Source organism: Schistocerca gregaria, chromosome 2, assembly GCF_023897955.1.
Source record: "Schistocerca gregaria isolate iqSchGreg1 chromosome 2, iqSchGreg1.2, whole genome shotgun sequence".
Lineage (NCBI taxonomy): Eukaryota > Metazoa > Arthropoda > Insecta > Orthoptera > Acrididae > Schistocerca > Schistocerca gregaria.
Window position 1 is genome coordinate 41,315,978 of NC_064921.1, and position 25,034 is coordinate 41,341,011.

The 25,034-nt window shown below is 40.4% G+C and overlaps 1 protein-coding gene across 1 annotated transcript in view; it reads left to right on the forward strand.

Annotated features, from left to right (window-relative positions):
- Positions 1-25,034, forward strand: part of LOC126336284 (filamin-A) — a 1,048,954-nt gene that overhangs the window by 442,388 nt on the left and 581,532 nt on the right. Inside the window, 3 exon segments of the mRNA XM_049999806.1 lie at positions 2,707-2,894; positions 9,272-9,427; positions 9,569-9,697. Coding sequence (XP_049855763.1) covers positions 2,707-2,894; positions 9,272-9,427; positions 9,569-9,697 — 473 coding nt within the window.

Genomic DNA, 25,034 nt, shown 5'->3' on the forward strand with positions numbered 1-25,034 from the left:
GGGCAGCAGTGCCTCTTCCCCCCTTCTCCGTTATCTGTTTTCCTTCCGTGCCCCACTGTAGACTGCTGCTTCTGTCCTGCCCGCTCCACCGGGCAGCAGTGCCTCTTCTCCCCTTCTCCATTATCTGTTTTCCTTCCCCGCCCCACTGTAGACTGCTACTTCTGTTTGACACAACAACATTGCATTTGGGCGGGAGCAGCTGGAGATTGTGGTCATGTGTGTGGGAAGTGTAATTACTTGTGTGAATATGTATGCATTTTCCTTTTGAAAGAAGGCTCTTCCTGAAGGCTAAATCTGTCACAGTCTTTTTGTTGTCTGAAACTCAAAGTGTCATCTTTACAGTGAGCAGCAATCTGTCCTTTTCATAATATCACTGTTATTTGCTGCTACATCAGATCTGGGAAGGAAAGAAGCCTCTCCTCAATATTCAGTGCAACTGCAATGGGTGCCTATGGTTCAGCATACATAGCAAACCACAGCACAGACACTTTAGTCTGTATAGCCTCAGCCACTTCCCATTAGAAGAAAAGTTCATGATCTGAGGATGCTAGTATATGATATTAAGGCTGTTCTAAGTATAGAACCTTCCCCAAGTGCTGAGCCACCTTCATAAAGTGGTCAGAAAAATGATTATGATTTACATATGTCTAATGAAATTTTGGAAAGGATGTACAGGATGAACACTTTTGAGGTTGCTTTCCTGCCATTCTGAATCTCAATATTGGGGTGATGTGCTCCTTTATGTGGCAGGCTTCTGAAGAGTAACAGAATTCAGTCATTCTTCATGCTTCCTTCAGAATCCAGCAGACCTCTGAAACATGACAAGTGATTCTAAAAACACACCATACAGAAAATACTGTGCAAATATGGACTTACATCACTAGACAGATTTGTCCTTAGACAAATGTGGACTTACATCATTAGACAGTGCACACTAAAGGACAATGTTGAAAGTAATGCAAAAAGTGTTTTTGTCTACACTATACTGAGAAATAAGTTGTGGCAGTACATGGTTTAAACACTAAAGTAAACTAAAAAACCTAAAATCCATCTGGAGAGGCCTCAAAGGCCCAATGGTACTGACCGACCACAGTGTCCTCCTCAGTCCGTATGCCTCATTGGATACGGATATGGAGGAGTATGTGGTCAATGCACTGCTCTCCTGGCCATTGTCATTTTTTGTGTGTGGAGACACTACTTTCAATCAAGTAGCTCCTCAGTTTGCCTCTCAAAGGCTGAGTGCACCTTGCTTACCATCAGCGCTTGGCAGACCAGAGAGTCATCCTTCTGAGTGATAGCCGAGCCCAACAGTGCTTAACTTCTGTGATCCGACAGCAACTGGTATTCCCACTGCAGCAAGGTCATTGGTGCTTTACAAACTAGACATTTCGTATTCTATATATGAGGACAGATTACTACTTAAGTAATAGAAGAGGTACTGAGTAATGCACAGGCATGTAGAAAAAATGAAAATTACTTGAACAGAGTACTTCAACATAACTGAAACGTACACACACACAAATATCACTGTCACCTAGCTAGACAGCAGAGTTATGAGAAAAGAGTGACTGTATGCCTGCTTGGCATGCTGCTACTGAATCTTAGAGTGTAAATCCCACTATATTTCACTGAGGCTAGTGCCTGACATATCCAGGTTGTCTCTAGTAGTCATTGGCAAGTAGTAACAACTGCACCTGGGAATGGTACTGTCAATTTAGTGTTTCTTGATTGGTTTTATTTCCTTCTTCTCTAAAGAGAACAATAACATCTTCCTTGTAATTTCATATGTATGAATTCCATTTTAAAATTGCTGTTAGTTACAGTTACAATAAGTGATGGTGTAGGCCTTCTGCAAAGTGCCACATCTTCTTCCTTTTATTACTCTGGCATGTTTAAGGTTACTGGTACCTACATGCCATCTTTGTTCTCAAAATACATGCTTGTTTCTTATTCTTCATGAGGAGGTGATCTATAAATATACAGGGTGATCAAAAAGTTAGTATAAATGTGAAAACTTAATAAACCACAGAATAATGTAAATAGAGAGGTAAAAATTATAATGCTTGGAATGAAATGGGGTTTTACTAGAACAAAAAAAAACAAAAAAAAAGTATTGCTAGGCGCGTGAAAGATCTCTTGTGGGCGTCGTTTGGTGGTGATCGTGTGCTTGCTGCCACTTTCATCGTGCTTGGCCTCCTAGGTCCCCAGACCTCAGACTGTGCGATTATTGGCTTTGGGGTTACTTGAAGTTGCAAGTGTATTGTAATCGACCGACATCTTTAGGGATGCTGAAAGACAACATCCGATGCCAATGCCTCACCATAACTCCGGACATGCTTTACAGTGCTGTTCAGAACATTATTCCTCAACTACAGCTGTGTTTTTTGGTTCTAATAAAACCCCATATCATTCCAAGCATGTGTGTCAATTTTTACCTCTCTATCTACATTATTTCGTGATTTATTCAGTTTTCAAATTTATACTGACTTTTTGATCACCTGATAGATTTGTTTCACAAACACAGGTAAAAATAATAATAAGAGCTGCAAAATTCAACAAGATTATTATTTCACTGACAAGCCAACCATTTCTTTGTTTGTATGATGTTTGTCACATGACATCTGATTGCTTTATATTTATGAAACTCTATGTATCCATAAATATGAAAATTCAAACTGCTAGCTAATGTGCTGTCTAATGTTGCAGGGATTAGAGGTGGCGAGAAACTTGGTGTGGAACCAATCCTGAAAGCAAAGGATATGTGTGACAGAAATGTTGAGCATCTGGGAATAATGGCATATGCTGCAAATTTTCAATGGATTAAACCACGCCAAAAACCAGGAGATCGTGTCTCAGTTTTGTGTGATCATAACACTACCCGTGTTAACAAAGCAGTAAGTAATGTATTATGTTGTAATGATTCTTGACTATGTTTCATAACACCTGCTGTGCACAAAACTTTTTCCAACATAAATAATAACACATTCCTTCTGTGTGAACTGTTCTTATTTAGTTAACATTTTCATTATATGCTGAAGAGCCAAAGAAACTGGTACACCTTCCTAATGTCGTGTAGCCCTTGCAAGCAAGCAGAAATGCTACAATGTGACATGGCATAGACTCACTAATGTCGGAAGTAGTACTGGAGGGAAATGACACCATGAATCCTGTAGGCCTGTCTTCTGAACAGTACATTGCAAGGCATTACACATATGCCCAGTAATGTCCATGTCTGGGGTGTGTGGTGGCCATCAGAAGCGTTTAAACTCAGAACAGTGTTCCTGGAGCCATTCCGTAGCAATTCTGAGCATGTGCGATGTCACATTGTCCTGCTGGAATTGTGCAAGTCCATTGGAATGCACAATGGACATCAATGAATGCAAGTGATCAGACAGGATGCTTACATACATGTCACCTGTCAGAGTCATATCAAGACATATCAGGGGTCCCGTATCACTCCAAATGCAGATGCCCCACACCATTAGAGAACCTCCACCAGCTTTAACGTTCCCCTACTGGCATGCACACGTCAATCCACTCGATACAATATGAAATGAGACTTGTCGAACCAGGTAACATGTTTCCAGTCATCAACAGTCCAATGTTGGTGTTGATGGGCCCAGATGAGGCGTAAAGCTGTGTGTCATGTAGTCATCAAGGGTATATGAGTGGCCCTTTGGCTGCAAAAGCCCATATCGATGATGTTTCGTTGAATGGTTTGCATGCTGACACTTGTTGGTGGCCCAGCATTGACATCTGCAACAATTTGTGGAAGGGTTGCAGTTCTGTCATGTTGAACGATTCTCTTCAAGTCATCATTGATCCTGTTCTTGCAGGATCTTTTTCCATCTGCAACAACATTGGAGATTTGATGTTTACCGGATTCCTGATATTCATAGTACACTCATGAAATGGTCATACGCGAAAATCCTCACTTCATCACTACTTCGGAGATGCTGTGTCCCATCGCTTGTGCGATTATAACACCACGTTAAACCTCCCATAAATCTTGATAATCTGTCATTGTACCAGCAGTAACTGATCTAAAAACTGTGCCAGACACTTGTTGTCTTATATAGGTGTTGCCAACTGCAGAACCACATTCTGCCTGTTTACATACCACTGAATTTGAATACCCATGCCTGTACCAATTTTTTTTGCACTTCAGTGTACATTATCCCTCAGTTACTTTTGGTTAGACTTACCATTAATGGACCATTATTATGATAACTCGTAGAATTACAGTCTTGGCCATTAATGGACCATTATTATGATAACTCGTAGAATTACAGTCTTGGCCATATTTTGTTTTATCCCTCATACTTCCTTCCATTACCAGATTGACAATTCCTCTTCATATAGTCAAGTTGTGCCAAAATTCCTTTTCTCACCAGTTCATTTAAGTATATACAATTTCTCCATAATCCACATGTTAATAATTCAGTGGTTCATCAGCATTTGAATTATGTGGTTTGTAATTTACACAGTTTGAAAAATGAAACTTAACAACTGCAAGCAAATACAGAACTTTCTAACAAAGCAAAAATCAGTAGCTAGATCAAAAAACCCAAAGAACAAATATAAGCACTTTTAAACTTTAAAGGTCTATGCTTCCCACACAGCCTCCCCATGGTAGAGCGGTGGGTAGACTGCTAGCATCTCTGTGGCTACTTGAGGGTTTGTGCAGCAAGCTGAGGTTGATACCAGGGTTGTTTGCTCAGTTCCAATACTATTTTGACTGGAAGCCTTTGATGTCGAGGCATTGGATTCCTGATGCTATATGGGGATTTCTATTGTAGCAAATGTGCCAGTTTGACCTGCTCCTGCAACACTTTCAGTGGCTTTTCAGTGCTCATCACATTTTAGTACTTCGAAAGGCCCAAATATAGCAGTTGTAATAGTGGTGCACTGTGCCTGTTCTTAACATGATGTGAGAGCATCCTTTAAGGTCCTTATGTACAAAATCTGGATGCTGGTAAAGGGCATAGATTGGAAATTTGGAGTTTAAATTGTTGCAGTAGATATGGTAGTTTTGCAGAAAATATGAGTTTTTTTCTCCACTGATAGTTGCTGTAATTATAAGATAACTCCAATGGCAGGTGTAATGTTTCTCCATAAACAATCTCTGCTGTTGATTCTCCAATGGTTGGCTTACAAGCTACATGGGGGCCCAGTAAGACAAGCAGCAGTGCAGAGGACCAACTGTTTCCAAAGCACAGAAGTGTGACCTTTAATGTTCTGTGCCAGCATTCTGCCATCTTGTTGCTTGCAAGATGGTAGCTGGTTGTATGGTGGTGTTGGGAACTGCACAACTGGGCCAGTCAAGGAAGAGCAATGTCTCCAGTTGTCATCCTGGATCTGTTGTGACATGAGTTAGACAGCCAAAATGGAAAATCCTGGGTTTTGAAAAGCTCCTTGCTGTTATCTCTACTGAGATGTCACTGCTAGGAATCACCTATGACTATTTAGTGTATCTGTCTACTGCTATAAATATGTAAAGAGAACCTTCTGATGGCTGTAGCAGACCCACTACATTTACATGAACCTGGGAGAAACACCCTGTTATCTCTGATAATTCTCCAATTGCCTCCTGTATGTGCCTGCCTGCTTCACACTGCTGACAGGGTACACATGTTCTGCATACTGGTTACATTCTTTCTTTATACTGGCCCACACAAGCCTCTCCATCATTAGTTTTTGTGCTGGGTTGTGTGAGGTTATGGATACTGTCAAAAAATGCTCTTCATAGCATTTCAGACATGAATGGTCTGGGTGTGGGTCTAAGCACAATACACAAAATAATATGATTCTTGAGTTTCTCCTGGCATATTTGATAATCAAAATATCCACAGGTGTACTGCCGGTCTACCGTGTCCAACGGGCACAATATTTCGGTGATCATACATGTCGCCATCATCAGGTGAACTGACGGACTGAGCTCCTGTGAACGTGCCAGTACGGAGATCTGTACACTATGGCTGCTCAGGGGAACTGGGATCAGTCGTGGTGGCAACCGATCTAAATACCCTCCTCCCACAGTGCGCTCCCTCCGCTGTCCGCGCCCCGCATCATGGTCGCCCGGTGGAACAGATTGCGACGGCATCTGAGATGATGTCGGAGTGATGGCTCTGTCCGCCGTGGTCGTCACAACTATACATTTGCTCGATTTACTCTTGATTAACCCAATGGCTGGATCCCAAGGCTTGCTAAGATTATAGCCACAGTCACAGTTTACGAGGTCGTCATTGGTGCAAATTTCAGTGGCCTCTCTAACAATGCTGTCCCAGTATTTCGACATCTGTACCAGAATCCTTGTGTGTTCATACTCCATAGCATGATTTTCCGACAAACAATGTTCAGTGACCGCCGACTTGGTGGGATACATCAGTCGAGTGTGCCTCTGGTGTTCACGGCATCGATCCTCGACTGTAAGCATCGTCTGACCAATATACGACTTGCCACATTGATACAGAATCTGGTACACGCCGACCTTCCTCAAACCGAGGTCATCTTTGGCACTCCCCACCAGTGCACGAGTTTTATTCGGAGGACAAAACACCGTTTCGACCCGGTGTTTCATCAAAATGCGGGCGATTTTCCCCGAGAGTGCGCCTGTATATGGAATAAACGCTGTGCGTACCTCCTCGCTCATGATTTCATCCATCTCCACAGGTTGTGCTGTAGTAGTTGGGCAGAGAGTACATTGAATCTGCCACTCTGAGTACCCATTTTTTCGATATACAGTTCTCAGATGTTCCAACTCCTGGGGTAGACTCTCTGCGTCAGAGATAGTGCACGCCCTATGTCCCTATGTACTAGAGTTTTAAGTACCCCATTCCTCTGTGAAGGGTGGTGGCAGCTGTCTGCGTGCAAATACAGATCAGTGTGCATTGTCTTCCGATACACCCCATGACCTAGGGTGCCATCAGCCCTTCTCTTGACCAAGACGTCAAGGAAAGGTAATTTACCCTCCGTTTCAGTCTCCATAGTGAATTTGATGTTGGGGTGTATGGAGTTTAGATGTGTAAGGAAGTCAAGGAGTTTATCCATACCATGTGGCCAGACGACGAAGAACATGTTGTCCATGTAACGGAAAAAGCAAGTAGGTTTCCATTCGGATGACGACAGGGCTTCCTCCTCGAAGTTCTCCATGTATAAATTCGCTACCACCGGTGAGAGTGGGCTACCCATGGCGACTCCCTCCGTTTGTTCATAGTATTCTCCATTAAAAAGAAAATACGTGGAAGTCAAGACATGCCTAAAAAGTTTAGTGGTCTTCTCGTCAAACTTCTGACTAATCAATTCTAGTGACTCTCGTAGGGGTATCCTCATAAACAATGAAACGACGTCAAAACTCACCATAATATCTGACTCATCCAACCTGAAGCTATCAAGGCATTTAACAAAATCCATGGAATTACATGGTTGTTGAGAGAGACATGTTGTCTCAATATGGTGCACCCTGGTATGCAGCACCTTACCAAATTGGCTGCTATCTCCCTGTCTGGTTTCAGGTATAATTGAGCTATGGGGTGAGATAGTAGTACAGGTAAGCACCTCTGTCTATGCTACTTGTGATCACCTCACTGTTCATCTTAATCTCTATCCTAATGGATTTAAATCTCCAGCCTTTGCTGATGAATAAGATCTGCTCCCGATACCAGCTCAACCACATTCGCCAGCATGAACTTCCACTCGTAACTTTTTACAGAAACCCAGGTCAGCTATCACTTCATGATCACATTAAGATGACCTGTCATTATGTTCTTGCTCTGCTTGCATAGTGGCATATAAGTACTTACATCAGAATTTGAGTCAATCATATAGCAATGCTTTGCTTCTCTGTCTCTTACATACAGCTGGTGCAATAAGGCGAGCAAGCAAGACTTGCTTGGAGCATATCTACTCAGCCTGTCATTAATAACTTGTACAACCTTGAATACTGTGTCTTAATTAACTTTGATTACATGCTGGACTTACCTTCAGTACCTGTGATGTACCTTCATTTATAATCTGGCACTCTTGAGGAAAGTTGTGGCCTGTTGCACTCCATTGCAGGCTGCTGAGGCCGTTTGGGAATTCAGAAAGAGCTGTGCATCTTATGCCCTGATCACCATAATGCCTATGGTACCAGGACACGGGGTCATGTTGCTTCCCTTGTGCCATTTATCCATTTTCTCAATTCTGCTGGTACGATGAATGCCTATCTTCTCGTTTTTGCCTGGCATGAGTCCATTTATCAACTGTCAATGCTGATAACTGATTACGCAGTGTATCTAATTGGCATTGGCATTTTAAACTTCAAAGCTTTTCATTAATGTCTATCTGTCACTTCCTCCTTAATTTCCTACCATATTCCTATCTTCAGCTTTAATCTGCAGTTTATAATCAATAAATTATGGTCAGAATCCACATCTGCCCCTGGATGTGTCTCATGGTTCAAAATCTAATGTTGAAAGATCTGTTATACCATTATATTGTAATCTATCTGAAACCTTCCAGTGGCCCCAGGTCTCTTTCGTGTATATGGAATTCTTAAACGATGTGTATATAATTTGTATACCAAGAGATAGTAATGATTAATTTTTTTTCTGTGCAGAATTCTACTGAACAACATTCTTTCTCTTTCCATGTTCTACTATTTCCTCTTCTCTTCTGTTTCCTACTACTGAGTAGAAGTCAGCCTTCATAATTAAATTTGCAACTTCTTTAATTGTCTGAATAATTTCACTATTTCTGGTGGAAGAAGTAAATGCTAGAAAGTGTAATCAATGGTGAAATTCTCACATTTTTTGATTACATAACTATTGTTTTACTAAAATGAAATAAGAAATGGTAGAGCAATAGCTCCTCTACATAAAAGAGTGCAAAAAAATTAAATATGAAGAAAAGATAAACTAAAAGTAGTAGTAACATAAAATATGCCTGAAATTACAAAGAACACACCAAGTTGAAGGCAGGCACAATTTAAAGACACTCACATATAGTTTTCGGCCCGAGATGCTGGAGTTGTAAGTCACGTGTGCGTGAGGTGTGCATTGTGTGTGTGTCAATGTGTGAATATGAATGTTAATGTTGTGTGTTTGCTGATGAAGGCTGTGGTTGAAAGCTATATGTGAATGTCTTTTAATCGTGGCTGTCTACGACCTGATGTGTGTCCTCTTTAGGGTAAGTAGGAATCCATCTTTTCCTGGATTGTTGATATTTTTAAGTTTTATCTAGTAGAAACAAATAAATCTGAAATACCAGATTTTTGCTAATTGTATTTCAGTTGCATTTCAAACTTGACTTCCTGTCAAATGATGTGAACCCAAAGGAAGTGACAGCAGAAGTGTTGGGCCCTTCCGGGAAAGTGGAATGCAGACTGACACTGAATCCAAATGGTGGGAAAGGCACATTTGTACCTACTGAAGTAGGAATGCATAAGGTAAATGTCAAATGTGAGATGCTTAAAATGATGATGGTGAACCTTATTGCCAACTTTGTAATGATATTTGAATACATAATTGAAAATGTTTTGCAAACCACTGCTGTTACTGTAACCTACGATCTTGTTTTGTATTTGCAGCTGATAGTATACAATGAAGGTGAAGTTGTCAGAGGTTGCCCCATAAACATCCGAGCTGCTCCAGAACTTACCAAGATTTCATTCCCAGGAATGGACCCGTGTGCTATAGGTTCTATAGTGGAAGTTCTGGTAATTATGAAGTGATGCTTCGTGCTTAGAGTTGGTCACAGCATTTTTATGCAAGAAAAAGTTTTGTCTAGTGAGATGAAACTTTTTCTTTGTGCACTTTTGTTGTATATCATTAGATTATTTCTGATTTAGTTATATACTATTATTTGCACAGTAAACTACTGCACTGAGATAAATTTTTCATTTTTTATCAACTCATTGTTACCATTGGTGCTCCCCCTCACTGTGGACTCTGGAGTTCTTATTCTTTGCAGAATACTTACACACTTCTAGAAGTGATGTCCCACAATTCCACATAAACCTCTAGTTTAGCCGATTGTAACATTACATTGCCAATCGTAGTGAAACAATACTATAGTGTTTACCATTTTCTCTTTAGAAAGTGTAATACTTGACTCACAGTTATGGAGCATGGACTTCAATTGTTTGTGAATCATTCTCGTTACAAATAGTGAGCACACTGCTGTGAAGTATTGTTGTCTGATTGGCTATGAGGAGTATCACAACTGTAGCAGAATCACGCTTCTTAATGTAATCGACAACTGCTAAATGCAGCACTTCGTCAGTGTCACAGAACACCACTCGCGGCACCGCATACAATACACTCTGCCATGCTTTAACAACAGGTTTCACAGCAGCATTGTCATCTTCAGCATGAGAAGACATCCGAGAGTACCTTATGTAATTTCATAGTGCTTGACAAAAGCATAGCCTGCGTAAGGGGCTTGCATGGTCAAATGATCCTGAGAGCTAGGCTGGGGGGGGTGAATTTGCTACTAGTAGGGTCTCCCAAACCAGACAGGTCAAAGGTGATGATACAGGTTAAATGGGACAGCCTGGTCCTCCAGGTTGGCAGTTGGGTGTGGGGCCAACAGCCCCACCCCATAAAAAAAGATGATTGTTACGAAACACCAAGAAATAGTTTCAGATTTCGCACTGAACAATGGAAACGACCCTAGCAAGTCAAAGGTTAATGCCAGGGGGTTACAGAACAAACATAGAGTGAAGTGTGGAACCTGAAATGTAAAAACACTATTTTCATCTGGAAAAGTGAAGGTCCTCGATGAAGAACTGAATAGGTACAGGCTAGACATAGTGGCTCGGCAAGAAATGAGATGGCACACAGAAGGAATGCATAAAGAAAAGTGGTATAGCTACTTCTACAGTGGAAATAAAGAAGGTAAACATCAGTTTTGAGTGGGTTTTGCAGTAGCCAAGAGAGTAAGGAGAAATTACATGGACTTCAAGGCTGTTAATAAAAGAATGTGGTGGATAAAAATAAAAAGAAAATTCTACAACATAACTCTGGTTTCATTCCACGCACATGCAGAAGATAAAGATGACAGGGAAAAAGACAGTTTCTACAAAAATGTAGAATCAGTGTATCAAGATGCACCATCATACAAAGTGAAGATTTTCCTTGGTGATGCCAATGCTAAAGAAGAAAGAGAAGATATTTTGAGACCTTATGCTGGCCTTCACAGTTTGCATGATTCCTCTGCCAACAATGGAATGAGATTAGGCAATCTGGCAGCTTCAAAAAACTTAATAATTATGAGTACCTACTTTCCTCACAAAGACAATCATAACATAACATGGAAGTCACCTAACCAAGAGACTCAGAACCAAATAAACCACAGACTTGTGGATGCTAGACAGTCCAGAATGTAAAATCTCAAAGAGGTGTAGAAATAGGATCAGACCATTACCTTCTGGTGACAACCAAACAGGAGAGAATAGAAAGTGGTAACAGCAGGAGAAGAGCAGCAGACCAGAAAATAAATGCAGATCTACTGAAAGAGGATCATATCAAGGAAAGACATGTACTTTAAATTGGAAACAGGATTGCTTCCATTGAAGAAGAAGATGAAGATGATGTTGAAAAGTTTTGGTTGAAAATCAAGATAGGTTTAAAAGATGCTGTAAGTGTGGTGCTGAAACCAATGTAGGAAAGGAGGAAGAGCAGAGGATGGTTTAATGATAGGTGTAGAGATGCAGTCACCAAGAGTAAAGCAGCAAGACTGTTATGGATGGCAAATGAACAGGATGAAAGAACGTAGTTGGGATACATGGAAGCAGCTAGAGAAGCAAGACAAGTCCTTCAAACAGAAAAGTGAGAGTTCATAAATAGTAAAATAAAACTGGCAGAATAAGACCAGACAGAGGAAATACAAGAGACTTTTACAGGACAGTCAGGTTCTTCAAGAAAGTATACAATCCAAGGATTGACTTGATCAGAGGTCAAGAAGGACAGATAATCAAAGATGAAATGAAATCTGTGGAGGAATGGAAAAACTACTTCGAAAACCTCCTGAATGTGGATGTAAACACCATGAGTGCTACAACACAAAATGAAGAAGAAGAATCCTATAGAGAAAACAGAGATACTGTACCATTTGCTGGGTATGAACTACCAAGCATGGAAGAGGTAAGTGCGACCATAAAACTACTGAAGAGGGGGAAGGTGGCAGGAATAGATGGCATACCTTCATAGATGCTGAAGGAGGGAAGAGACACTCTACAAGTGAGGCTATAACACTTAATCTGCTTAATTTGGAAGAAGGAAAGGATCCTAGAAGAACGAAAGGAGTCTGTCATCTGCCCTATAGTAAAGAAAGGAGACCCAATGAGATGTAGCAATTATAGAGGAATCACACTACTATGTACAGCTTATAAGATCTCGATCATGTTGTAACTGAAGCAACTAACACCACATGTCAAAAAAGTACTGGGATTCCAACAAGCAGTTTTCAGAAAGGAAAAGTCAACTGTAGACCATTTACATACAATGTGGCAACTGCTAGCAAAGAGCTGGGAGTTCACTGCCTTTTTGTGGACTTCCAAAAAGCATATGACAGTGTGGACAGACAAGCAATATGGCAAGAACTTGAAAGGGCTCAAGTTCCCAGAAAACTCATAAAACTGACACAGATGTGCATCCAGGAGACAAATGCATGGTGAAAGTAAATGGAAACATGTGAATCAAGTCCAAGGTGAGGACTTGAGTGTGATAAGGAGACTGCCTCTCCCCTCTCCTGTTTAACATGGTACTGGAGAGAGCCCTGAGAAAGGTAGCAATCCTAGAGACAGGAATACAGCTGGGAAGAAGGATCAACACCCTGGCCTATGCGTATGATGTAGTTTTAATAGCAGAGAAAGAGCAAGACTTGGTTCAGATGACAAGAACTTTAATGGAAGAGGCAATGAGAGCAGGCCTGAAGTTGAATACGGATAAGACAAAATATCTCGTAGTTAGCAGAATAAACGATGACAGACACCTGAAGGTGCAGGACAAAGTCTTTGCAAGGGTAAAAGACTTTAAGTATCTTGGGGCTATACTCAATGAAAGGAACAAGATAGACCAGAAAATTACCACATGAATGCAAGCAGGAAACAGGTCAAGGTTCGCTCTGGGAAAGCTGTTAAAGTCCCAACATCTATCAAGATCCTCAAAGACCAAGATATACAAGACAATAATACAACCTGTAGTCTTATATGGAGCAGAGACCTGGGCCATCACCCAAAAGATGGAAAGACACCTCTTGACATTTGAGAGTGCCATCCTCAAACAGATTTTTGGGCCAGTGAAGGACGGAGATGAATGGAAGAGAAGAAAAACCATGAATTGCAGGAGCTTTACAAGACAATGGACACCGTGGCAGTGATCAAAGGAAGAAGACTGAAGTGGAATGGACACTTAATGTGTTGGGAAGGCAAGATCATCAGGCAGGTAGTGGAGGAAGATATTAGAGGCAAAAGACCACAGGGAAGGCCACGACTCTGATGGATTGATCAAGTCAGAGAGGATATGAGTATGCTGGGGCTGTCTGAAGAAGAATACATGGACCGAGGTGCTGGAGGAGGCTGATTGGTGAGGCCAAAGACCGACTGCAATGTGTGTGGTGAACACAGTAAGACAATAGAGGTGTCTACCAATATTGTTAGTTGTGTTTTATGAGTTTTCTCAAATCACAATACTGATTAGGTTCACTGTGCAATTTTCTACATTTACTTGACATCTGGATGTGAATTTAATGGGTACCAATATTTCTACACAGTTCCCACTCTTTCCCTGATCTGAAAATTAGGGCCTTTTCAGGACCTTTGAATACATGCATTCCAAGGAGAAAACTTAGAAAATAAACTGAAAATTTAAGACAAAATAAAATATTCTCATGTTTGACTTAATATCTTTTTTTATTTAGCAAAACCAACTGAAAGGCATTATGAGCCACTTTAAAATACATATTTTATAACTACATTTAATTTTATATACACAGTATTTCTTTATCTATATACACATTAATCATAAATATGTATTCTAATGTACTTTCATATCTTTCAGTGTGGATTTAATTTTAGTGTTTATTCGTGTCACTTCTTTTTTTTTTTTTTTTTTTTTTTTTTGGCTTATCTTCTGAAACTGTTTGATTGAAAAAATACACACATCAAAAAAAGTCTTGCATCACCCCAGTTCCCAGAAGTCCTGGAGATAGACTTTGACTGGATATTGTATCAGTCCCTTTGACTGTTGAGAGATATCACTAAACCTGCCCAAAGATCTAAACAACCATGCATGAGCAGTGCATGTTAGGCAGAGGGGGTCCGACAGCCGATCAGTTTCAGTCATTCCACCAGAAAGGAGGTAAAGGCTCATGCTGTCTGTAGTTCATGGCTAGATGGTCAATACTGCTGTATGATCATGTCTGCATTGTTACTTTGTGCCAGAAAGGGCTCTTAACAAGGGAAGTGTCCAGGAATCTCAGAGTGAACCAAAGCAATTTTGTTCAGACATGGAGGAGATACAGAGAGACAGGAACTGTCGATGACATGCCTTGCTTAGGCTGCACGAGGGACACTACTGCTGTGGATGACCACTACCTATGGATTATGACTCGGAGAAACCCTGACAGAAATGCCACCATGTTGAATAATGCTTTTCGTGCAGCCACAGGACATCGTGTTAAGACTCAAACTGTGCACAATAGGCTGCATGATGCGCAACTTCACTCCTGATGTTAATGGCAAGGTCTATCTTTGCAACCATGACACCATGCAGCGTGGTACAGATGAGCCCAACTACATGCTGAATGGACCGCACAGGATGAGCATCAAGTTCTCTTCACTGATGAGCGTTGCATATGTCTTCAACCAGACAGTCACTGGAGACATGTTTGGAGGCAACCTGGTCAGGCTGAACACCTTAGACACACTTTCCTGAGAGTGCAGCAAGGTGGAGGTTCCCTGCTGTTTTGGGGTGGCATTATGTGGGGCCGACATATGCTGCTGGTGGTCATGGAAGGCGCTGCAGCAGCTGTACGATACGTGAATACCATCCTCTGACTGATAGTGCAACCGTATCCGCAGCATATTGACAAGGCATTCATCTTCATGGATGACAATTCGTGCCCCCATTGTGCACATCATGTGAATGACTTCCTTCAGGATAACATTGCTCGACTAGAATGGCCAGCATGTTCTACAAACATGAACCCTATCAAACATGCCTGGGGTAGATTGAAAAGGGCTACTTATGGATGATGTGACCCACCAGCCACTCTGAGGGATCTATGACGAATCATCGTTGAGGAGTGAGACAGTCTGGACCGACAGTGCCTTGATGAACTTGTGGATAGTATGCCATCTACATCTACATCTACATCTACATCTACATCCATACTCCGCAAGCCACCTGACGCAGTGGGGCGGAGGGTACCCTGAGTACCTCTATCGGTTTTCCCTTCTATTCCAGTCTCGTACTGTTTGTGGAAAGAAGGATTGTCAGTATGCTTCTGTGTGGGCTCTAATCTCTCTGATTTTATCCTCATGGTATCTTCGTGAGATATATGTAGGAGGAAGCAATATACTGCTTGACTCCTCGGTGAAGAAATGTTCTCAAAACTTCAACAAAAGCCCATACCATGCTACTGAGTGTCTCTCCTGCAGAGTCTTCCACTGGAGTTTATCTATCATCTCCGTAATGCTTTCGCGATTACCAAATGATCCTGTAACGAAGCGCGCTACTCTCCGTTGGATCTTCTGTATCTCTTCTGTCAACCCTATCTGGTACGGATCCCACACTGCTGAGCAGTATTCAAGCAGTGGGGAACAAGCGTACTGTAACCTATTTCCTTTGTTTTCGGATTGCATTTCCTAAGGATTCTTCCAATGAATGTCAGTCTGGCATCTGCTTTACTGATGATCAACTTTATATGATCATTCCATTTTAAGTCACCTCTAATGTGTACTCCCAGATAATTTATGGAATTAACTGCATCCAGTTGCTGACCTGCTATTTTGTAGCTAAATGATAAGGGATCTATCTTTCTGTGTATTCACAGCACATTATACTTGTCTACAGTGAGATTCAGTTGCCATTCCCTGCACCATGCGTCAATTCGCTGCAGATCCTCCTGCATTTCAGTACAAGTTTCCATTGTTACAACCTCTCGATACACCACGGCATCATCTGCAAAAAGCCTCAGTGAACTTCCGATGTCATCCACCAGGTCATTTATGTATATTGTGAATAGCAACGGTCCTATGACACTCCCCTGCGGCACTCCTGAAATCACTCTTACTTTGGAAGACTTCTCTCCATTGAGAATGACATGCTGCATTCTGTTATCTAGGAACTCCTCAATCCAATCACACAATTGGTCTGATAGTCCATATGCTCTTACTTTGTTCATTAAACGACTGTGGGGAACTGTACTGAATTCCTTGTGGAAATCAAGAAACATGGCATCTACCTATGAACTCGTATCTATGGCCCTCTGAGTCTTGTGGACGAATAGCACGAGCTGGGTTTTACACGACTGTCTTTTTTGAAACCCATGCTGATTCCTACAGAGTAGATTTCTAGTCTCCAGAAAAGTCATTATACTCGAACATAATACGTGATCCAAAATTCTACAACTGATCAACGTTAGAGATATAGGTCTATAGTTCTGCACATCTGTTCAATGTCCCTTCTTGAAAACGGGGATGACCTGTGCCCTTCTCCAATCCTTTGGAACACTACACTCTTCTAGAGACCTACGGTACACCGCTGCAAGAAGGGGGGGGCAAGTTCCTTCGCGTACTCTGTGTAAAATCGAATTGGCATCCCATCAGGTCCAGCGGCCTTTCCTCTTTTGAGCGATTTTAATTGTTTCTCTATCCCTCTGTCGTCTATTTCAATATCTACCAATTGTCATCTGTGCACAATCTAGAGAAGGAACTACAGTGCAGTCTTCCTCTGTGAAACAGCTTTGGAAAAAGACATTTAGTATTTCGGCCTTTAGTCTATCATCCTCTGTTTCAGTACCATTTTGGTCACAGAGTGTCTGGACATTTTGTTTGGATCCACCTACCACTTTGACATAAGACCAAAATTTCTTAGGATTTTCGGCCAATTCAGTACATAGAACTTTACTTTTGAATTCATTGAACGCCTCTCGCTTAGACCTCCTCACACTAAATTTTGCTTCGCTTAATTTTTGTTTGTCTGCAAGGCTTTGGCTATGTTTATGTTTGCTGTGAAGTTCCCTTTGCTTCCGCAGCAGTTTTCTAACTCTGTTATTGTACCACGGTGGCTCTCTTGCATCTCTTATGATCTTGCTTGGCACATACTCATCTAATGCATATTGTACAATGGTTTTGAACTTTGTCCACTGATCCTCAACACTATCTGTACTTGAGACAAAACTTTTGTGTTGAGCCATCAGGTACTCTGTAATCTGCTTTTTGCCACTTTTGCTAAACAGAAAAATCTTCCTACTTTTTTTTTAATATTTCTATTTATGGCTGAAATCATCGATGCCGTAACCGCTTTATGATTGCTGATTCCCTGTTCTGCATTAACTGTTTCAAATAATTCGGGTCTGTTTGTCACCAGAAGGTCTAATATGTTGTTGCCACGAGTTGGTTCTCTGTTTAACTGCTCAAGGAAGTTTTCAGATAAAGCACTTAAAAAAATTTCACTGGATTCTTTGTCCCTGCCACCCATTATGAACGTTTGAGTCTCCCAGTCTATATCCGGCAAATTAAAATCTCCACCCAGAACTATATCATGGTGAGGAAATCTACTCAAAATATTTTCCAAATTATCCTTCAGGTGCTCAGCCACAATAGCTGCTGAGCCCAGGGGCTATAGAGACATCCAATTACCATGTCTGAGCCTGCTTTAACCGTGACCTTCACACAAATTATTTCACATTTCGGATCTCCGTCAATTTCCTTTGATACTATTGCACTTCTTATCACTATAAACGCACCTCCCCCTTCACTGTCCAGCCTGTCTCTGCAGTATACATTCCAATTTGAGTTCAGAATTTCATTACTGTTTACGTCTGGTTTCAGCCAACTTTCTGTCCCTAGTACTATATGGGCGTTGTGACTGTGTATTAATGAGACCTTTCTATATATGCTCCTGCAGTTTACTATTAGCACATTAATATTGTTATTCCCTGTTGCATTTTGCCTACTCCTACCTTGCCGCGTCTCAAGAGGTATCTTGTCGGGCCTCGGGAGGGAATTCTCTAACCTAAAAAACCCTCATGTGCACTCCACACGTACTCTGCTACCCTTGTAGCCGCTTCTGGCGTGTAGTGCATGCCTGACGTATTCAGGGGAACCCTACATTTCTCCACCCGATAGCGGAGGTTGAGAAATTTGCACCCCAGATCTCCGCAGAATCGTCTGAGCCTCTGGTTTAAGCCTTTCACTCGGCTCCAAACCAGAGGACCGCGATCGGTTCTCGGAACGACACTACAAATAGTTAGCTCTGATTCCACCCCGTGAGCGAAGCTTTCCGCCTTCACCAATTCCACCAACCGCCTGTATGAACTGAGGATGACCTCTGAACCCAGACGGCAGGAGTCATTGGTGATGACATGTGCAACAATTTGCAGTCGGGTGCACCCAGTGCTCTCTATCGCCGCCGGTAGGGCCTCCTCCACATCTCGGATGAGACCCCCCAGCAAGCAGACAGAGTGAACAATGGCCTTCTTCCCCGACTTTTCCGCTATTTCCCTAAGGGAAATCACCCGCCTAACATTGGAGCTCCCAATAACTAATAAACCCCTCTCTCCGTGTGCCTGCTCGGACCTTGCTGAAGGAGCAGCCACATGTCCACTCACAGGCAGAGCGGGCGATGCCACATGGCCAGCCTCCACATTTACCCTCCGCCTCGTGCACTGCGAACGCCGCTGAACCCGCCACTCCCCTTGGGGAGAGGGTGGCCCAACCGCGCCCGGTACCCGTGAAGATATCTCGGCAGCAGGGACAGTGGGTGAAGCATGTAACACCTGGGGTGTACCTTGCGACGCATCAGACTCCCCACTGCCGCTACACTCTGAGGCAGCAGCCTGAAGATGGCTGACCACGGCCATCATCACGCTCAGCTGTTCGCGAAGAGTGGCCAGCTCCTCCTGTGTTCGTACACAGTAGTCACACATCCTATCCATCCTAAGGAATCAGTTTACTGAAGAGAGTTAATCAGCTTTTAACTAGACTGCCATAACCAATACAGGCATGCATCAATGCAAGAGGATGTGCTACTGGATTTTAGAGATACCAGTGTGTACAGCAATCATGACCACCACCTCTGAAGGCTCACTGTATTGTGGTACAACAAGCAATGTGTAGTTTTCATGAGCAATAAATATTGCAGAAATGATGTTTATGTTGTTTTCTGTACAGGTTCTGGAACTCTCAGAACTGAGGTGGTGGAAAACTTTTTTTGATGTATGTATATTTCATATCTCCCATATTTTCAGTTTTTTCAGCCAAATCATCAGTACATTTCTGTACTTCACTAATAGCATCTCCTAATCCCCTCTTTTTGGTTTCCAGTCCTTCTGTTTCATCTAACAGTGCTTTTCTTTTAGAACCTTGCATTTAAGATTTTCTCAATTTTTTTCGATTCATCAAAATACATTGTACACTTTTGCCTGGCATTAACAGCAGATAAATGAAGTTCGTTGTCCACTTCAAAATTAGCCACTCCCCTAGTACATTTTAGGTGATCAGTTATTACTCTCTCTGGGCCATAAATGTTTCATTTTTCATATTCTCCACTCATGTTTATTTATTTAATGAGAAACCTCTTTCTATATCTGCTTGACCATGAGAGAAAATCAATAATTTTTTGTTGCCACTGTACAGCTATGAAGAATTTGGAGTCAAGAACTTACTTAAAAAGGATCATGTCTTTCCTCTGAAGGCTTAACAGCTTTAAAGAGAACATAGTTAGATGATACTTGCTCACTTCACTCACATTCTCTTAATAACTTTAGCCTTTGTAAGGTCTCTTAACACCAATTTTATTTTAGGATAACAATCAGTGCAATTTAATGCTATTTGCCTTGGATCTAAATAAGATAAGCTTTGGACCATTAATTACTTAATTAGAGATTTTTCTAGCTTGTTTTTAACTTATGAAATAAAAAAAATTGTGAGCATCAGATCTTAAATTAAAGATATCTTTCTTAGAGACTTTTTATTAAAAAGTAAATTTTTTGCTATTAAATTTTCTGAAAAACCTGAACCAATTTTATGAATTTCTGTATGCATAGATGTATCTTCCAAATAAGATTTTGGTAGTTTGTTTGCAGATGTAAGTTTATCTGTACATTCTTTTTTATTATATTAAAATTTAAAAAACAGTCAAGAACAAACCCTCTTCTAAATTTCACCCTGGTGCTCTGCTTCCTCCTTAAAAGCATTATTCATCACATTCAGACCACAGCTACTGAAATTAAGCAGCTGTTTATTGAGCCCTTGATTTAATTTCCCTTGAATCCTACCAAATTGTTTCCAATTAACAGCCGAGCCTTCCATTGAAATCTAAATTAACTTTTGTTAGTCTAGTTTATTTTTTAGATCATAAAATGCTTTCATAGCATCGCCGGCAGTATTGTGACCTAAGAAAGCAGAAGGCAGATGTTGTGTTTCTACTTTATTGTTTACATCATCCCAGTAATGGATGTTTAAATCCATTTGTTTGGCTGTAAAGACTTATTTAATGCTTCATCAAAGCACAGTGTTAAACTGCCCATATTATTAATTTTATCATGCCGTATATTAATGAAATATGGAGCTACTCCAAATCTGAGCAAGTATGCACACTCAGTTAGTCCACATGAAAACTTTTGCAATGTTGCTGTCTGGAAGCGTTTGCTCAAAAACATTACTGACATCCTTACAAGAAAAACTAATACTTACACATGTTATTGCCCATATTATTTCAGCATCTAACATTGAATTTCTAAAAATGTGTCTTGATAGAGTAGCCACTCATTCTACTGATTCATTAACATTTTTATCTTTTTGTTTGGAAATTACAGAATTGGGTGTTTTAGTTTCTTTTTTAGTTTTTTGGTTAAAAAACTATTTTAAGTTCACAACAGCTGTTTCTTTGGCTGTCATTAATATCATAGGTATCTTATATAAAAAAGAAAATAAAAATGTAATTTTCATTGGCTAACATAAGTATATGCAGTTTTATGGCAATAATGTTAAATTTGGTTACACATTTACTATTATGGCTCTTTCTGAAAGATCATATAGTTCGATGGTTTCATCAAATTTTTGTAACACACCACAACTTCTCAAATCCGGACTTAAGCCAACGTTCACATGGTCCACTTATTACAATATGCTCCGTGCAATTGCAATGCTGCTGAATTAATAAATAAAATTTTGTGCAGTCCATAAATGAAGGCAATGAGATTTATGCCCCCCCCCCCCCCACCCCCGACATAATTTTTTTTGTCTTAGTTTCCAGTAGTTTCATCTTCTAGGAGTCCAGTTCTTGCATCATGTGAACAAACTGTGTTCTTCTTGGCTCTTGGTTGCTGCCAATCAGTTATATTGTGTGCACCGCTTCAGAGTCAGATGATTTGTGCCTGTTTTCACAGTTTTTGTGGCTCAATATCTCGGTATCAAATTTTACTGTTGAGGTGCACCTGATTAGTCAAAAGTACTCAGGAAACTGCTTGTTTTGAGCCCTAATTTTAGACATAGCAGGTTAGTGTGGCATCAGAACCCTTACCGCATGCCCATTGGACAAGGTGTAGTCCACACCTGCACCTCTCATGGTGAAGCAGTGTGTGCTGAAGCTTTGTATATTTTGCTTGCTAAAAAGCACGCTAATGCAGTGGTCATATTAACGGCTTTGTAATTTTATCTTGCAATTATCCAATATGCCTGTGATACAATTTCCAAGATTTTTCAAGAACTGTGCCAACAATTATTTCATACATGTATGAATGTAGTGCAATAATTCCTTTTCATTTAGTCAGAACAAATAGTCAATCCAAGAACAATAGTCAATATGAGCAATGCTAATCCATCCATGCATCAGAATATTTAGCATGATAAGCCAAAAAGTAATTGCCATTGGGGTGATAGCTGCTATGCAGCCTCAATATTTGTGATGGTAGCTGGTAACATTTGCATGTTTCATATGATTGCGTGAGCTTCATGATGATAGATGCAGGTGTGGCTGTAGCATTAAAAAGTTTTAGAGCAAATGAACCTTACATCTAAACTCAAAGTCATGGTGATTTGTAGGTTTTGAGACAAAAAATGCTTATATACCAAAACTAAAACAGTTTTTATGGTATCTGTTAATGTGAGTTCGAAATATTTTGCTTGCAATTGATTGTTTGCCAGTTTGTTTACATTCTTGCATTAATGAGAACAATGGCAAAGAAAGAAAAATGTATTTCTATCTAATCTTTCTGTCAGAAAACCGCAGAAAAGAAACATGCATCTTCCAGAAAAAATACAAATGACCCCTTTAAATACACAGATATCTTTTTTTTTAAAAAAAAAGAAAAAAAATAGGGTGTCTGGCATGAAGAATGAATACCAGAATAAGAAAACCTTATGCATTCCAGAAACTATACAGATCAGTATTTTCAATGAAAACATTGAGAATTATTTCACTTACTTTCTGTTTGTTTTGTTTCTCGTCATATATCCGAAGAATGTTGTCACTTATGGGTGAACAAGGTAGCACCAACCAAACGATGCATGATGCTGCGGGCAGGATATCTCAATACACTCATTGTCTGCAGAAATACCTGTGATGTTTATAGTCTCAAATTGAAGTGATATTTTGGGGTATCTTTTTCTAATCTGGAACTATCTGAAGTCAAACTTCCTGTCAGATTATAACTGTGTGCCGGATCGAGACTTGAACTCGGGATCATTGCCTTTCGCGGGCAAGTTCTCTACCAACTGAGCTACCCAAGCATGAGTCACACCCTGTCCTCACAGCTTTACTTCTGCCAGTACCTCGTCTCCTACCTTCCAAACCTTACAGAAGCTCTCCTGCGAACCTAGCAGAACTAGCACTCCTGAAAGAAAGGATATTGCGAAGACATGGCTTAGCCAAAGCCTGGGGGATGTTTCCAGAATGAGGTTTTCACTCTGCAGTGGAGTGTGCGCTGATATGAAACTTCCTGGCAGATTAAGTCCATAATCAGTGACCACTGACAGGCTGTTTGGTGTTAACTATTTATCACAAACTTCTTCAGCTGTAGATTCTGCCCTTACATCATATGCATAGATGGAGATTGCAGACACCATGGGCTTTAAAGTATTTCTTCTCTTGGCCGTAGTTGCTGTATAATCTGCAGTACCTCTAGCATACTGTGTGACAACTATTGCCACTAAAGAATAGCCACTTATCCTCATGGAATCTCCGATCTCCTATGTAAGTGATGCCACGGTTGAGTCATACAAAGCTACACAGCATTCCTCTCAGTCGTCCCCAAAGATGATTAGAAACACATTTGCCCATTATGGAATTTTTAAATTTTCACTAAAGGGCAGTAGCACTTAACAAAATCTGCATTACAGAACTAAAAAAGCACTAATCCACAGGGTACTGACGAAAAAGAACTGAATGGAAAGGCAACCCATGATATAGAACATTTATTTATGTCTTAACACAGAAAATCTGGTGAGTATCAATGAAGACACGTAACCTCCTTACTAGTCCAAATCTAGCAGCAGTAGCGATATACAAAGAAAACCACTGTGGATGGGCGGAAGGAATGTAACATCACACATTTCAGCAATTTGCCACTGAATTAAGCAAGTCTTCTATGCCTTGATTATGGAAAGAAGACAACTTCTTCTTTGTGTATCAGCATATTACATTGATTTTCATGTTATCTGTCCTCTGTTCTAATTGTAGCCATTTGCCAATTTGCCAGGCTCAGTGATCTAACAGTAATGGATGCTTGGGATCATTGATCTAATTTCACATGTTTTGCTATAAAAAATTGTGATACTGCATCTGTTGCTCACACACTATATCATGTATGTGTGAACCCTAGTTACAAATGTGAGTACAAAATATTGTGGCTGCTGTATGGTAGGATGTGTGTCCATCCATAAGTTGCTAGCATTGGCCCTTTCACCACAGCCATCTGTGTATCCCATTTCCCCAGATGGTATCCACCTGCTATCTTTCTGTAGTCAAACAATATGGCAGTAAATATTTGCTTTCCTTCCTGCCTGTTGTCTCATACACGAACCATTTTTCCACAAGTATACTAAGAGAACAAGTAATGAAACTTAGAAAAAGGCTTTTAAATAATTTTTGAGGACTTAAACTTTTAAATATGGCCTTTTTAGGGGCCCTTACAAGGGTTTTGCAAAGTTATGGCCTTTTCAGGGCCTTTTGAAGGCGCTTGGGAACACTGTTAAGAAATATAGTATTCCGTGACATGTGTATCTGATAATTTACAGCTCAGCAAAGCTATGTGTTTCTGGAGCCACAGTAGTTAAAAAATGTTTTAATATTGATAACTTCGTCTCTGAAGGAACACAGTGGTATGATTTTTGGAAAAGGAGAGCACAAATATCTATAAATTTATCAATCACTAATATCACTGGTTAAGTGCACAGATGATTTTCCTTCCATTAAAAAGCCCCTCTTAATTGCTCTTGCTTTGCCTGTAGCTACATGCACAACTGAATATAACGCTGCAAAATAATTATCTATTTTATTACTTCAAACTGTAATTTGTAAACTTTAATTTTACATTATTCAAACTGCATTTTTGTGAAAATCCGTTGATGCATTTTTCGTAAGGAGAGTGATAGACACAGAGTATAAGCATGTTTAAAATTTACTCTCCGCGTTCTCAGTTTCCAGGAAGATTACCTTATATTTGTCTGATTTTTTCCTGCTTCAGAATTTTCACATTAATTATCAATTTAATATTACTGGTATATGAATAAAATATCTTTTCTAAACAGTTTATTGTTATATTTCCCAACTTAGTAACCACTTTGTTAGTTGTACGTCACATTTAATAACAATAAGATATAA